Consider the following 16089-nt stretch of genomic DNA (forward strand, 5'->3'; position numbering starts at 1 on the left):
CCGACCCTGCATCAAGAAGTTTCGCAATTAACAGCCTCAGGCAGCCTCGCTTCGCATAAAAAAAAAAACTTAAAATAACTCAAAAGCACGGGATAAGGAAAGAATGTATCACAATTCCTTCTTAATAATGCTACAAAAGAGAAACTGCTTTGTCTGCAAATTACCGTTAGCCGTTTCTCAAGTTCAGGGGCGCGGCACATTCAAGTGGTACTCAACTCGCGGTCTTGGCTGGATTCATAATTTTCAAAGAGCCGCAGTCTTTTTATTGCTCTAATCCAGACTAGTTCAGGGAGATATCTAGAAGTGAAATTATGTCGTTCATGCACCCCTTCCAACGGTCTTTTTGTATACTTTTCATCTCGCTGGCGTTCATATTTTTCGTAATTCACCTAAGAAAAAGCCGGAAACAAAGGATTAGCTCTTTTCCAGATGTAAACTCTTCTTCATCTCTGTACGATGGATTGTTTGCCGGCTTTAACGATGAGGGTAATTCCAGTGACACGGGCCCAAGGGAAATAATATTTGACGTAGTAAAACTTTTAAAAACGTCCCTTGTCGAACTAAATTACAACGAAAGTCAGACTTTTCATGGGGACGAAGGCACTGAACGCATTTACGTGTTGGGTAAGTGGCTCCAATTACATGAAGCCAGACAGAGAACGTAATTAACACAATCTCAGTGAGGGATTTATTATTCAGGAATGGGGTTTTCAGGTCTTTTCGATCTAACGTCCAAACACGGAGGGCAAAATGATGGTCCCAGCGAATTTATGGCAGCAAAACTGGCAGTACGACACATTAACGCTCTTAAAATCCTGCCAGGGGACGAATTAGTCCTGCTAGTTAATGACACCCAGGTAAAACATTGTTCTTTATTTTAATTACCTCCCGGCGGGAGTAAATTTTCGCAATTTATATAAGCACAAAACGACAAAATATTCGTGCGGGAAATAATGTGTATCGTACCACAGAGAGTTATAACGCACTGTTGAGCAATATCGTTCTTGTGCCAGATTACTATTGCCGTGGGAAAAAGCGGCCACATATTAAATAAAACGTCCGGTGAAACATCAAAAATTCGGATAATATACTCCCTAGACAGACGACTAGTTACTGCCAAGTGGGATTAAAAGTTACTTCTCGGCCTCTAGTAAATTAATATAATTCCCGACTCTTTAAGAGTATTTTATTAACGTAAATTTATTCGAAAAACTTTTTGTTTCAGTGCGATCCAGGAGTGGCCATAGATAGACTGTTTCACGCCATTTACTCCGAATACAAGATCATAATGTTGTTAGGGTCCGGTTGCTCCAATGTCAGCGAGGCTCTGGCCCATATCGTCCCTTATTGGAACATAATACAGGTGCAAATCTTAAGGGTGATTAATTTTAAGGTAGCAGTTTCATCTAAGTATGAAATGTGCAGGGTCGTTCCTAAACATACAGTGCAAGTTTAAGAGGATTTTCTAGAGGGTGTTAAAACAAATAAACTCGGTGTATTCGCGGACGTTTGTTCGGAGATGTTTAATCAGCAATTTCTCTAACACTTCGTTTCTCAACCAATCAAGTCACAAATTTCAGTGTTTATAGACCATGTCTAGGGGATTACTTATACAAAAACTCCCTGGTGCAGAAACCCTGGCTAAAGAGCTTTTCCAAAATTTGGGAAGCCCCTTTCACGCTCGAATTTTCGTGCTATTAAAAGCAGTTCTTTTGTGCCGTTGCCTTTGATTCTCAACAAATGAAGTCGCAAATTTCAGTGTCTACAAACCACGTCGAGGGATTGCTCGCATCAAAAGTTGTTGGCGCAGAAAGTCTATTTTGGCTAATAGAACTTATCAAAATTTGGAAAGCTCCTTTCATGTTTGAATTTTCGTGCTATAAAATGCAGTTGCCACGCCTTTATTTCTCAACCAATCAAGTCGCAAACTTCGGTGTCTATAGACCACCTCTGGGGGATCACTCACACCAAAATTCGTTGGTGCAGAAGATCTACTTTGGCTAAAAGAACTTATCAAAATTTGGAAAGCTCCTTTCATGTTTGAATTTTCGTGCTATAAAATGCAGTTGTCTCATGTCTTTATTTCTCAACCGATTAAATAGCAAATTTCGATGCCCATAGGCAATGTCTAGGAGATCAATCACACCATAATTCATTGGTGTAAACACAGAATGATTTTTCAAAGATGAGGAAATCCCTTTGATATGTAAAATGCATATGAACTGTTTTTTTTATCTCGACTTGAGGAATATCCCCATAAATTTGCACAATGCGTTTACGTTACGCGAACGTTATGTTACTCATAGAGAGTAATAAGTTTTAAGTGAACATTCAGCGCTCCAACTAATTAGGGGCTATTTAGCCTAGAATGTGCTAAATTGGGGCAATAAGTCTAAAAGCGATTAATAAAACTCGTTTTTTCAAAAATACTAGTTAATTCCCAAAAGGCTCAAATATTCGGTGGGCAAAAGAATATCAAATTTACTCTTGGATTTTTTAGATCTCCTATGGATCTAGGTCTCCGGTGCTCTCAGATAGGCGTCAATTCCCGTTGTTCTTTCGCACGGTGGCCCCCGACTCCTCTCACAATATCGCCAAATCCAACTTCATAAAGCATTACAAATGGAAAGTGGTCGTCGCTTTCAGCCAAAGTGAGAATCAGTATTTGTTGCCTGTGAACCATTTGATTACCGAGTTGGAGAAGAGCAATATCACCTGCATATCGACTGTTACATTTTCCCATGACAATTACAGGGAGCAGCTGGAAGTGCTGAAGGTACAGTATAGCCTTACAATGCATTAGCCATGAGTTTTGAAGCCAGAACCTTCTCAGCACCTGGATATCCGCATTATAATCGGCAGCTTCTCACCAGCTTTAGCTCCACTCATATTTTGCACGGTAAACCTCTCAAACACCCATTTGCTTTAAGAACTAACTACATCCCTGTACGTTTAGGCCTACTCGTTGGAAATGCTTGGCAACGAATATGTCTGGATTCTGGAGAGGTTCAACGTTGCTCCATGGGAGGACAAGACCAATTGCAGCCGGTCCCAGATGTTGGCGGTTACAGAGGGAATTATCATGGTCGAAGACCTCGATTATAACAATGCTTTAGTACTTAAACAGCTTTAGCGTTAGCTAGAACACAATATTATTTTATCCAGGACAACGCTGACGCCTCGGAGCTACAAAAGCTAATTGGCCAGATGACCCTAATGGCAAAATGCAGCTATGACGCGGTTTGGACAATGGCTCTAGCGATTCAGGCTACCAACGTCAGATCCCTGAAAAGCTTCGATTATCTCAAAAGTGATATAAGCTGCAACCTCTTTGAGCTGATATCAAAACTGGCCTTTGTAGGGTTATCTGTAAGTGAGAATTTGCCTCGAGGTCTTCGGATAAATTTGCGTTGGTTTCAGGGAGCTTTGAAGTTCGAAGGAGCGGATCGCGTGGGCGATTTGGTAATAAGTCAGCTGCAAGGTAATTTCATTTTTGGTTTCGCCACTAAGAAGAGCGATTAATTTAGGTTGCGCAAATATAAAAAAAAAACAAACAGAAGTGTTGATTTTTCAGGCAAAAATTTTGTGTAAATAACAATTTAATCGCACTTAAAATGTGTATTTTGAACTGGTACTCTGTAAAGGCATAAAAAGGTTTTAAGTGGGAAATGTGAATGGATAATTAATCAATGCGTCATACTCCGTTCAGCAGGCCGAAGTGCTTTTCGGCAACGTCGCACTGCGTTTGTGTCAGTTTCGCCGCTTCGGTATTGGGCGAACTGAATGTCACGTGAGACGAGACGTCGCTAGCGTTGTTGCCGTTGTGAACTAAAAATACTGTTTGTGGCGACTTATTTGCTTCTGTTACGCATTCCCTTACATAATTTAATTTCACGCGGGCTTGAAATGGCGCCAACGGCGCACATTCTGCGTTAATACACCAATGAATCATTGCGTCCGTAATAATCAACCTGGAAACTGCCGCGTGATGTTATATTGTTAAACGAGCGTATTTATACCTCCCGCACAGTTGCTAACAGTTCTATTTGCAGACAAACGTCATTCAAAATGTATATTGCATATTATCCGCAACAACCATTAAATAAATTTAATTTTCCTCTGTGTTAAAAGCCTTCAAAAAATTGTGCTGAATTCGGCTTTTGAGAGTGTCGCTCTATGTTTTAATCTAAATAAAACTGGACAGATGCCCCAGTTGTTAAAATAATTAATTTGAAATGTCTGCCTCCGCTGCTGTGAGTTTAGGGGGGATTTCAAAATATTCTTTAGGAGATAAGCAAAAACAAGCAAAGATAATGTGTTTAACAGGCTTTTAATTTATTTCCGAACTTTAACGAGGCATTCAGGTTAATAATTATTCATGGGCGAATTAGTAACAGAAACTGGCAACAAATAAAAGTAAGTTAACCAATTACAGTAAATTAGTGAGTTCGGCTTAGCAGACATTTTACACTAGAAACTCAATATTACAGCCACTGTGTGGAGGGATGCTTTTCTTTATTGTCACATTTCTCTCAAATAGCAAACATTTCCCAGATTTCATGTTTTTTAGTCCGAAGTAGTCTTCCTCGATTAGTTTTGACCCGAATGCCACAAGTAGCCACTGTGCTCCACAGCGCGCTGGTCAAACCTCTTTTAACCTGAACAAGGAGAAATTCTGTTTCCCAATGAAAAATTAGGTGATAAAAATAGGATTGCCGGAATGTTCCATTCAAAATTACACATCCTTCTACGGTCCTTTGAAGAAGAATCTAATGGCCACAGGTTAAATACGCAGTTAAAAATATCTGACGTAGACTGCCATTCGCCATTTAATAACGTTTTGACGCCCTTTAGGAGGGAAGCTTAAGAGAGTGGCTCTATATGACTCAGTTGAAGACAATTTGTCGTTCAACTGTCCCTTCTGCCTTCCAATTTCCTGGAACAGCGGTAGAGCCCCCCTAGCCCAAAGAATCGTCAAAACTTCTTTAGGTACCAAATTTCCCAATTTTTCGTTTAACAATTCATAAGATCTTCTACTGCAAGTGACAATCCCAAGAAGCTTATTCTACGCAGTCACCGGTACTTCCTGCTTGGGAATTTGCTGCTCTGTGGTGTTCCTCTACTTCAACTTGAAATTCAGACACATCAAAACCATCAAGGTAAAAACTTCAGAATCAAAGGGCATTTCAGTTCCTGCTCTTTTGCAGCTCTCAAGTCCGAACTTAAACAACCTCACAGTAACCGGATGTATCTTTGTCTATATCTCGGTGATCATCTTCGGCCTCCACAGCATTGCCGATGCAGCAACCTACTTCGAAGAGCTGTGCTTTGTAAGTCTCCATCAAATTCTGAAAATAAAAATGGCTCCCTCGCACTTAGGCACGGGCTATCAATCACGACAATATGAGAATGAAATTCCCCTATTGGCCGTATATTAAAATTCGTGCCTTCACCCTTTTTGCACAAGCCCTCAATCACAATGCATACATAATTAACCACAGCCGTGTTCAACTCGTACATACGGTTGTGGTTAAAAAAAACTCTCATCCCCAATCAATCTATATAAAAGGTTAATTAACTATAGCTATTTTTTCCAATGTCAGGCTCGAATTTACTTCCTCTCTGCGGGGTTCTCGCTGACATTTGGCTCAATGTTCGCCAAATCGTACAGAGTATACCGTCTCTTTACATACACTCTAATCCCAGTGCTCAAAAACAAATTACTGAAGGACCAGCAGCTTATAGGGCTGATTTTAATCCCCCTGTTTATCGATTCCGCCACAATCGCTTTATGGAAAGCTGTGGATCCTCTTAGGAGACACATGCACGATCTCACCCTGGAAGTCGGCAAAGAAGACCCGAGGATTGTTTATCAATTACAGGTAAGTAATCTGATAAGCTTTGATGCCTGACGCAGAGTATTATGGGTTTCACGTACGCGCTTGCATTAACAAAAAGCCCTATATTATCCTACACAATTAAATGCAGAAGTGCACGGAGCTCTTTCCTTCTGGCTCTATATTTAATGGTAACAGTATAGTGCTATAGGTCGTAAATTTATTTTCCAAAAAAGGCATTTTTTCCTTTTAAATTTTAGATAGAACTGTGTCAGTGCAACAACACGACGGGCTGGCACGTAGCTCTCTTCGGCTACAAATCCATTATTCTCATCATGGGAGTCTACATGGCCTGGAAAACCCGCCATGTTAAAGTTCCAGCGTTGAACGACTCTCAATATGTGGGAATTTGCGTCTATAGCGCTGTTTTTTCCACCATTCTAGTCATCGCTTTCAGCTTCGTCACGGAATATTTCATTCTAAGCTTCATAGTCAAGACAACCAGCATTTTGGCTTCGGCGACTATTACCTTGGCTCTCATGTCCTTCCCTAAACTAAAATCGCTTCTCTCTGGAAACGCTTTGAATACGGAGGTGGCGGTCATCGAGAGCATGGGTTTGAAGCTGGAAAGCAACACTAGAAGGTTCATTTTTGACGACCCCAAGGAGATGGTTTCCAGACTGGAGATTCAGAACAAAGTCTTTAGGTGCGAGCTGGAGTCTCTTGACAGGGAGATAGCCAGGCTGGAAGGGCTACTTGAGGGCTCCAATAGCAGTTCTAACAAATCAAGCAGCAACGTTCAAGTTTTTCCGGAGATACATTACCTGAATGTGCCGAGGGCTTCGTGGCCCATGTGGCAAAATCAGTCCATTAAAGCTTTCTCCTCGGATAATAAGTTAAACAAGGCAAAAAACGTGGAAAAAGGGAACTTTTTAGGGAAGCTCAAGAAGTTTTTTGGGAGTCTGGCTTCTTTGCATTACGATTTGGATCAGAAGCAGCTGAGCTCAAATCCAGAGATGTCTGATCGTGCATTTTTGCCCTGCAACGACGACATGAACAAGTCTGATAGTCACATACAAGGTCGGCCACTATAGAATTTGAAGATATTCAGGAAGACTAACGTTAATCTCCATTATGGTTTGAGGTAGGAGTTGAGTAGGAAAGTTTATTATAATTTCTGTCCTGTTCCTGCTTACTCTAACGTACGTACATAATATAATAAAACGAACAATATGTCATGTATATTTAAAAGTTTTTGAAGAGGAAAGTTTAGGGGATGCTTAGTTGAATTAAATGACATGTCAGGGAAGTTTTTGCTCGGGTAGAGCGGTACTAGCTAAATCCCGTTTAGATAAATTGGATAAATTAAATTAGCTGTGGTAGAAAGTTGTTATAAATTAGAGAGTTTGGCGAATAAACATGGTTTAGGTTTAATAATGAATAAAAAATTGATCAATAAGGACGTTTCTTCAACACCAAAGCGGGGCTGAACGAGAGAGATGTGTAATAAACATACCCAATTTCAACTTGTTTGTTCTGTCTGAACTTAGGCAACTCACAATACAATTAAGGCATCCTCCAGTATGTCACCGTACTCCATATTGTCCGATGACTAAATTTGTTACGGAGATATAAACTCGAGGACTGGTGATCGAAAGCAGCATACAAATTTAAATCGACTCCTAGGAACGCGCATTTCTGGTTCACAAGACAACTTCCGAGGGCCTATAATGGCTGTAGTTCTCTCATGTGCCCAACTTGCGTGGGAAATCAATGAGTTTTTTTTATTATCAACTTTTTAAAGACACCAAGCACATGTGCGTAGCCACTTTCTGCACGTAAATGCCCGTTCCGGTCAACAACTACAAATATGTGTCGCCAGATTGCCCAACATCCTCCCTACATTTCCACACGAACGCTCTATTCCTTCTGTAGCTTTGCCACTAACTTTTTCTACTTGGATGGAATATTTTATCGGCCTTAATCAGCTTTCATGCTCACCCGTCGAAAACCATAATACGACCTTTCGGGCAATGGAAAACACATATAGAAGCGATAACATTTTGGGCAACAACTTTATGACTAATGTTGGCTTTCAATATCCTCAACTTTCTTCCCTACCTGCATTAACAAATGAATATGAAATTCATTAATATTTGAAACACGTTTGGCCAAGTTTTATTCATTCCATTTCCGAGTAAATTCTCATTTCGTTGCTCTGATTTTCCGTGAGGTATACGAGGATTGCTAGTCTGATTCACACCTGGGTAGATTGGCAGGCAGGAATCCCCCGCAAATAAACTCCTTAAACGAGAATGCAACAGTCAGACGCATTGAAAGCTGTACGGATCGCTCCAGGAAGCGAAACTTTGGAGATTTCGTCCAGTATATGACGCGCGATTCGTCTGAACAAGTTGTACAGCCAAATTCAAAGTATTTGGTATCGGGATATTCGTAGCGTATCAACTTTTTGGAGTTCGTAACTTTGGAAAAAAAGTGTTCTGTGATATGTTACCTTACGATGTAGCAGAGAAACGTAGTTTGAGGAAGTATTGGTAAGTGTATGATTGATGGCGACTGAGATCGATGTTTGCCATTCACCATTTAGGCCAGAATTCTCAACCCATGAGCGTTTAATTCAGAACGAATTTTCAACATGTTATTACAAGGTTCCTATTTTTGTTAATCACCAAATAATAATGAATTTAATGAGAATAAATTAGAAGTAAGTTGTTAGTTCATTGAGGAATGAGAAAAGTGGGAAAAAATTAAATTCTTGACCCAATGGTGAACGGCAGGTTCTGTATGTTTCCCTATCGGGGAAATGCGTTGATCGATTATGGAGACACTATAACTAGGAAAATTTTGAAAATTTGTCTCTGTAAAAAAGCCAATGAGGACAATATAATTAAGCTATTTTCAAAATAGGGACACGTCTAATTTTACAAGAAGTAGATATCAACTTTGATGTTTTAAATAGGTGATGAAAATAACAGCCATCTTGAAGATAATCCAGTGGTACTGCTCCATCTGCTTTCATATAGTGCCGAACTTCAATATTTTTCTTATATATTGTTTTTCCATAATCAAACGACTCAATTTTCGGCGCAGCCCCTCACACTCGACGGTTCCTTCACCATTTAATTAAGAGTTCTAAATGTGATACGCTTATTCTTCCCCTAAAGAAATCATTATTTACTTATGCAAATGCGAAAAGTCCTTAACTGTTACAGGTTATATTCACTGTCAGTGGGTTTGCACTACAACCAGGGAGCTCCTAATAAAATGCTAACACCTCATGCGAGAAAGATAAAAACCTTATGAAACTGTGATAAGTGACTTGTGGATGATTCGTAGATCTCTTCAACTTTATTCCGAACACGATTTTTGGGATTTCATCCTGCTGGAAATTACAGTGTTTTCAATGTGGCGGGATCAAATGTTCAAAATTAATTTTTTTAATTAAAAAAGCAATGAAAATTAAAATCATCAACACAATTTTCCTACGTGGCCACGGCTGGTAGAGCCAAAAGGCCATATATAAAGCGTAAGAAGAATAATAATAAACTTAATGCATTTTTATGGGAGCTTTAAGCCAATAATGGTCAAAGCTTTTATATCACAAAGAGAGGAATACGTTTACGAACCTTCCGGAGAGGTTTTTATACGACCAGGTAAGTGATAATATCGCATTTCGAAGCTTCTGAATTATTTGATTCTCTTATGAACCAACTGCTGTTGATGCTGCCGGCTCAAAGGCGGCGCATAGGGGAAAGAAGATCAAATCAACGCTTTAAGGTTATCTTTAATGAGAATCCTTGAGGTGATAAAGCGCTCACTGCAGTTCCTGGACCGAGCACGACCAATTGCATAAGCTTCTTAAAATTCAAGTAACGTTACTATAAAGCTTTAAACTAACTATCTAAGGGTGTACGTAACGTCATTTCTGTAAGGCTTATTTAGTCCTCGGAATTTAATTTGCTCAAGATTTATCTTACCGTAGTAATACCGTGTACCATCCCCATAGATATTTCTATGCAAGAATCTTACGATTCAATTTACTTTCGGTGCAGATTTCGCCCGAACGCTCAAGGAGGACACTCGGGCTTTCATTTGGGTAATGGCAGACGTAGTTAGGAAGATTTTAATCGGTCCATTTTTGAGAAATTAATGAGGGATTATTTGTATATGGTTGAGAGATGATGGGCGCAGATTATGCACCATAAGCGCGTTTCTGGCCGATGTTTAGGTAATTGCATAAAATAGGCCAATTTCGACTCAAACACCAGCGTAATATAAATAGGGTTCGAAAATAGAGTTTCCCACTCGACTAAATAACAGTAATTCCATCGTTAACATCGTTATTACTCTATTACACAAATACATTATCCATTACCTAGAAACAAACGTGGGGATATTAATATATGGACGCAAACACCGCGCTATTGATGGATTATGATTATGCATTATTTCGGCTTCCGTATCAATAGGATTGTATAGCAACTATTGGGGACTTTTGTCAATTAGAGGGGAATAAGCTGCATTAGTTTATTGAGGACTAAAGTCTCCTTGCAGGGCGGGATTAATTAAATCCGACAGAGCTATAGGAATGGCGCATCACACCACTAACAATCGGCAGCCGATTAATTAATCCCCCCCCCCCCCCCCCCAAATCCCGGCAATTTAAGTGCGATTCCTTTAGAGCCCTTCAATTATCATTATCAAGTTAATTAAATTTCTCATCAAATAGGGCTCCTGAGTACTCCGAACGGCCTTGGGACGTCCAATTTCCATGCGTTGCTGAAAAAAAGTCTTTCGACCAACCTGCTTAAATGTCGGCCGTGGGGCCCTTTACGGGGCGAAGTTTCACAAGCGAGAGCACACGAAGCGAAATCATCAATTGAAAATTTGTCGTCGACATTTCGGTTGATTAAACCACAACTGAGCCATTTATATTCAAATGGAACTACCACAAATAAATTATTGTTTTGTATACCCAGTGATCTATTATTAATTGATGTTGTTAGGGCGAAGGGCTGATATTGTTCCCTGCTTCGGCGTCATGGCTCGATTCTAAAATGAAGCGCTTGAAAGTTTGCGTAACCGCAATATTACACGAGTAACCGATGGAAACGCGAATGGGAATTCTTTCTGTTCAATTAATTTATCCTTCATCGTCCCAGAGATGAATCTTTTCAGGCCAAATTACTCTCGAAATCTCTCTTGTTGATTAGTAAACCAGGTTTTCCGATGGGAAAGCGCAGCAGTTTTCTTAAATAATTTAATTCCACATTAATTAAACACGTGCCCCTGGTGCCGAGACGACTGTATTAGATCCGTGCAATCCGTGTAATTTATTAAATACATCAAATTTGATACACTAGATATGTGTAATTTATTAAGTACGTTAAACACGATAAACAAACTATGTGCAATTTATTTTTTACTCCGAAACGTTGAGCCTGGAGCATCTCGTGCATTTTTCTACAGGCATAATGAATTTTTTACCGCATCGCATGATGCCGCAATTTAGTTTAAAAGTTTGCTGGATGTTCTGCCATTCGATTGATTAATGACGGCTGATCTGATTTTAAATTCAAATCGCCGTTATTCGACGAGAATAACATTAGGCTAAATCTTCCTCAGTTTTTGCCTTCGATGCTACTACGCCTGGAGATAATAAGGGTTTTCGATTTTGCGCTGAAAGATTGGCTATGGACGCATATGGTAATATTGTTATCAGGCGAGGGAACTTAAATCAACCCTCCGCGAAGCCAAAAAAACCAACTATGCGCAGTTTTTCTTCGCCATTTTGTTCAGAAGTTTGGTTCATATCCTTTGAGATATTTCCTGTTGCCACTAAAATGGCAATATTTCAAAAACTGTGTTTTACAACTCCATACACAACCATTTAGATGCCAATTACTCTCTAGGTTTCCAAACGGGCTTGTTTTAAGAGATAAATTACCTATATACAAGTACCTGCTCTAGCTGCGAGAAAGACTATCTCATAAAAGCAGCAGCAAGATTGGAAATTAAATGTGTCTCTTTATACTAAAAGCATATGCTTTGAATGCACGAACAGAGGACGAGAAATAGTGGCAGGAATAAAACCGAGAAAATACCTCGTTTTACCTGTTACATAAAATAAAGAAACGGCAATATTATTTCGTTGATCTTTTTGCCTTATTTTCTCGTTTATTCAGCAACTTTGCCAACATATTTAACGGTGTAAGCTGGTTTTGCCGCGTGCATGCAAGTACGAACCGCCTTCCATAGCTACCAATATGAGTTCGCAAGTAGCTGAACGACTTGAATGCGACTGAGAACACCCTGTTGCATCTCGCATCCCAAACATCACTTTGTTTCTAATTCAAATATTTACCGAAAGGGAGCAACAATTTCGAAAAATAATCGAATTCGATAAAGTTTCCAGGAATACAGCTCTCAATGTTAACCAGTTCCACGTTAATTTCATAACAATTGGAAGCGATTGCTGAATCTATAACTGTCAAAAGAGCTTAAGCGAGAACATGGAAAACCGTTTCGAATTGCGGTATAAAGAGCAATGGTCGGGAAAATACGAATAAATCTCTTTTTGCCGGATGTATGGGCAATTTTTATTTCAGTGTCAGCTCAAATGATAGTCGTAAAACTTCCGCTTTAAACGAATTAAAAAACATTCAATTTTCTTTTCAATCTCCTGGATTTGGCGTGCAATCAGGGAATTGAAATAAAGTTTAGTTTCCAAAAGATTCCCACAATTTCCTAATAATCATTCCGCTCGACTAAATTAAAATTTATCATGAAGCTTCCATTCATTAACCGAAAGTAGATCAGGTTTTCTGCTAAGTCCGAGGTCAAAAGAAAGTTTAGTCATAGAAACGTTGTGACACTAAGTTCTTCATAATTCCAAGGTAAGCAGCGTCGTGCTGAAGCGTCGGGAATCCTCTACAAATAACAAAACCTTAAGGAGTTATAAACCTCAGTCAGGTAACTCCTTGAATTCGGATAATAGCAAGATTTTCAACCCTGAAAATATGCATAAACCGCCTATATTGAACCCCAGAGAACAAACGAAATTTATTATTTACAGCTTCAAGGGGTGGAAGAAAATACGGAACTTCTCCAAAAAACAAATAGCAGAAATATTCTCTAATAAATGTCTGGAGAATTACGCCACACGTAAAAGAACTGATATTGTCACGTATAGAGCTATGAAAAATTTATTAAACCTTACACAATGGAAAACTTCATGGATATGTATTTATTTGTGTTAGCTTAACGCGCTATAAATATTATAGAGGAAAATGACTCGTTTTATATATATTTGAACAAGAGCGTGTTATTTCAGACCAAGAGTTCATCTTGATGACTATATTGCGAATGCGCGGAGACTTGAGGCCTATAATAATTCTTTTTGATGACTTTACGGCGAATGCGCCAGTGCTTAAGACCTATAACGATTCTCCTTCATGACTAGATGGCCAATGTGCTATTGTGTTTGCGAAAGCTCTAGAAACATTAGCATGGAAAGTAACTAATTTTTTGTATGTTGGAGCGAGAGATATATATCTTTCTCGCTCGAACAAATAGAAAATAAGTTATGTATAAGGGTGATATATTAGGTGTACAACTTTGCTTCCGCCGTTTTTTTTCCGAATTTCGCGATTTTATTGTAAAAAACTAATTATACCTTTAGGATCCAAAGTATTGTCCATCGCTGGCCACTACTTTCTCCCATCTTTCGGGCAGCATACGAATCCCGTGTTGAAAAAATTGGACATCTTTTGAAGCGATCCACGATTCTATCCAATTTCTTACTTCTTCATAAGACCGGAAGTGTTGGTCAGCTAGCCCATGTGCCATGGATCGAAACAAGTGATAATCAGAAGGAGCTAGGTCAGGAGAATATGGCGGGTGGGGTAGGACTTCCCATTTCAATGTTTCCAAGTATTTCTTGACCACTTGCGCAACATGGGGTCGAGCATTATCGTGCTGCAAAATCACTTTATCATGTCTCTCGTTGTATTGCAGCCGTTTCTTTTTCAATGCTCGGCTCAAACGCATTAATTGGGTTCGATAAAGAGCACCTGTGATTGTTTCAGTTGGTTGTAACAGCTCATAATATATTACGCCGAGTTGATCCCACCAAATACAGAGCATGATTTTGGAACCATGAATAGACGGTTTGGCCGTCGACGTGGAAGCATGGCCGGGATATCCCCAAGTCTTTTTGCGTTTGGGATTATCGTAATGAACCCATTTCTCGTCCCCAGTCACAATACGATGCAGAAATCCCTTCCGTCTTTGCCTTGCAAGCAACTGTTCACAAGCGAACAGACGCCTGTCAATATCTCTTGGTTTCAACTCGTACGGCACCCAATATCCTTGCTTCTGAATCATTCCCATGTCTTTGAGGCGTTTTGAGATTGTTTGTTGAGTCACTCCCAATGATTGTGCCAATTCTTGTTGACTTTGACACGAGTCTTCGTCAAGTAATGCTTCCAAGTTCGCATCTTGGAAAACCTTCTTTCTTCCACCGCTATGTTGGTCTTCGACGTGAAAATCACCGTTCTTGAAGCGCTGAAACCACTCACGACATGTCCTTTCACTAATAGTGGCTTCCCCATAAGTATCTGAGAGCATTCGATGAGCCTCAGCAGCAGATTTCTTCATATTGAAGCAGAAAAGTAAAACCTCCCGCAAATGACGAGAATTTGGCTCGTACACTGACATTTTCAATTGCGAATAACTTTATGATGAAGACACAAATAGACTAATATTTTTATGAGGTTATGTTAACAGGTGCCCAAGGCTCCTGCATGCCCACATGGGGTTATTTATTTCGATCATTACTTACCGCTACATACATCTATTCAAAAACGGCGGAAGCAAAGTTGTACACCTAATATAAGGGTGATATATATAATTGAGACCCACAATAATGTTTCTTCTTCATGACTAGATACTGAGTGTACGCTTGTGATTGTGGTAATCAAAGCCAAATTTGGTTGTCTCTTGAGTCAATTAATTAAACTTCCTAGTCAACTGAAACTAAACTCTATCTTCCTGGTTAGGTAGCAGCTTACACTACAGGGAATTTAATATTACATTATGTATGACCGAGTTGAACTTCAGCTTAATCCGGGAATAATATAAATAACAAAATTCCAGCAAATTTGACTCTACACAACCGGAAAACTCCACTTTATAACTATCTCGCCAAGTATTTTATCGCGTTAGAATATACGTAAACGGATTTATGTTTACCTAGTATAAATAAAATAATATTTACCGTCACACTAAAAGAGTATAACTAGAGGTTATTTCATTAACATCGACTATGTAAACATTAACACCTCTATTCCTATTTTATGGAAAGCGGTTTTTGTGATCTTGTTGGTGAAGGACGCAATTTAGTCTAATTGACCAATCGCAGTAAAAGACTATAATGGTTCAAAATGGATAAAAGAATCTTTCTTTGGTTTTTGTTTTGAACACTGTGTCAGAAAATTGGTCTTTCCTGAAAGGGACACATCTTAGTTTATATGCCCGAATATGCAATTTTATCGAATTAATGTTGCTTGCGAACTTTAACAGATGGTAACGAAAATTCATTTTTTATTATAAAAAAGTAAATATTTGGCACCTGGCAGTGCAGCAATAGAGGGTAGATAGAAATTCTAGAGCAGAAATTTCTTGCTCTCTGCTGATTTTCTTCACACTATGAGAATATTCGAGAAACCACACGACGGTGGGTGAGTTAATATTTATTTTACACTGTGGCACCATCTATCAAACTCTGATCGCACTGGGCATTCTTCCGCTATCTTTCTTGACAGAATGATGATGGAAGATTTCGGCATATTTGGTTTCGTGCACGTTCCTACTTTTTAGAATGCACAAAGTGGTTGTAGAATTTTAATTAAGTTGTTCTCGAAATTTTAAAGGACCCGTCATAGTGAGTTGTTGCGCACGAATTGATTATAGCAACCTGTCCCGTTTCGGATTACGAAATTTCTCCGCGCAATAGCTTGAAGGGCCCCTACTCAAAGTCGAATAACAAATATTGACATGAGGGTCCGTTTCCCATCTCTTGGGAGGGCAGGGATACGCAAAAAAGAATCAAGATTTGCTTTTACATGTAATTATGTTCACAGTCATTACATCTGAGGAAAGTATTGATGATAATGGATTTGGGGTTTTCAATAAGGCGGATTTGTGTCAACAATAAGCTTCCCTTAAGTGA

General features: G+C 39.3%; 2 protein-coding genes across 2 annotated transcripts in view; both read left to right on the forward strand.

Moving 5' to 3' along the window:
- Positions 1-290: 290 nt before the first annotated feature.
- On the forward strand, positions 291-7175 carry GABA-B-R3 (gamma-aminobutyric acid type B receptor subunit 3). Its single transcript, XM_066396564.1, has 13 exons — positions 291-624; positions 715-857; positions 1226-1363; positions 2501-2776; positions 2834-2899; positions 2957-3115; positions 3166-3369; positions 3421-3481; positions 4855-4989; positions 5044-5159; positions 5208-5330; positions 5604-5882; positions 6098-7175. Exons 1-13 carry the CDS (start codon positions 312-314, stop codon positions 6929-6931), a joined length of 2847 nt encoding a protein of 948 aa, XP_066252661.1. The 5' UTR covers positions 291-311; the 3' UTR covers positions 6932-7175.
- A 1063-nt stretch (positions 7176-8238) lies between these two features.
- LOC136413271 (neuropeptides capa receptor-like) overlaps positions 8239-16089 on the forward strand; it is a 39073-nt gene continuing 31222 nt past the window's right edge. The window contains exon 1 of the mRNA XM_066396715.1: positions 8239-8392. The gene's annotated coding sequence lies outside the window, so the exon portion shown is untranslated. The remainder of the gene's footprint in view (positions 8393-16089) is intronic.

Source organism: Euwallacea similis, chromosome 13 (genome assembly GCF_039881205.1).
Source record: "Euwallacea similis isolate ESF13 chromosome 13, ESF131.1, whole genome shotgun sequence".
Lineage (NCBI taxonomy): Eukaryota > Metazoa > Arthropoda > Insecta > Coleoptera > Curculionidae > Euwallacea > Euwallacea similis.

Coding starts and splice junctions, on each gene's coding strand:
- GABA-B-R3 (XM_066396564.1), top strand. CDS start 312: ATGTCGTTCATGCACCCCTTCCAACGGTCTTTTTGTATACTTTTCATC. Junction 3,116..3,165: donor TCGATTATAACAATGCTTTA/GTACTTAAACAG, acceptor TATTTTATCCAG/GACAACGCTGACGCCTCGGA. Junction 4,990..5,043: donor AATCGTCAAAACTTCTTTAG/GTACCAAATTTC, acceptor TTCTACTGCAAG/TGACAATCCCAAGAAGCTTA.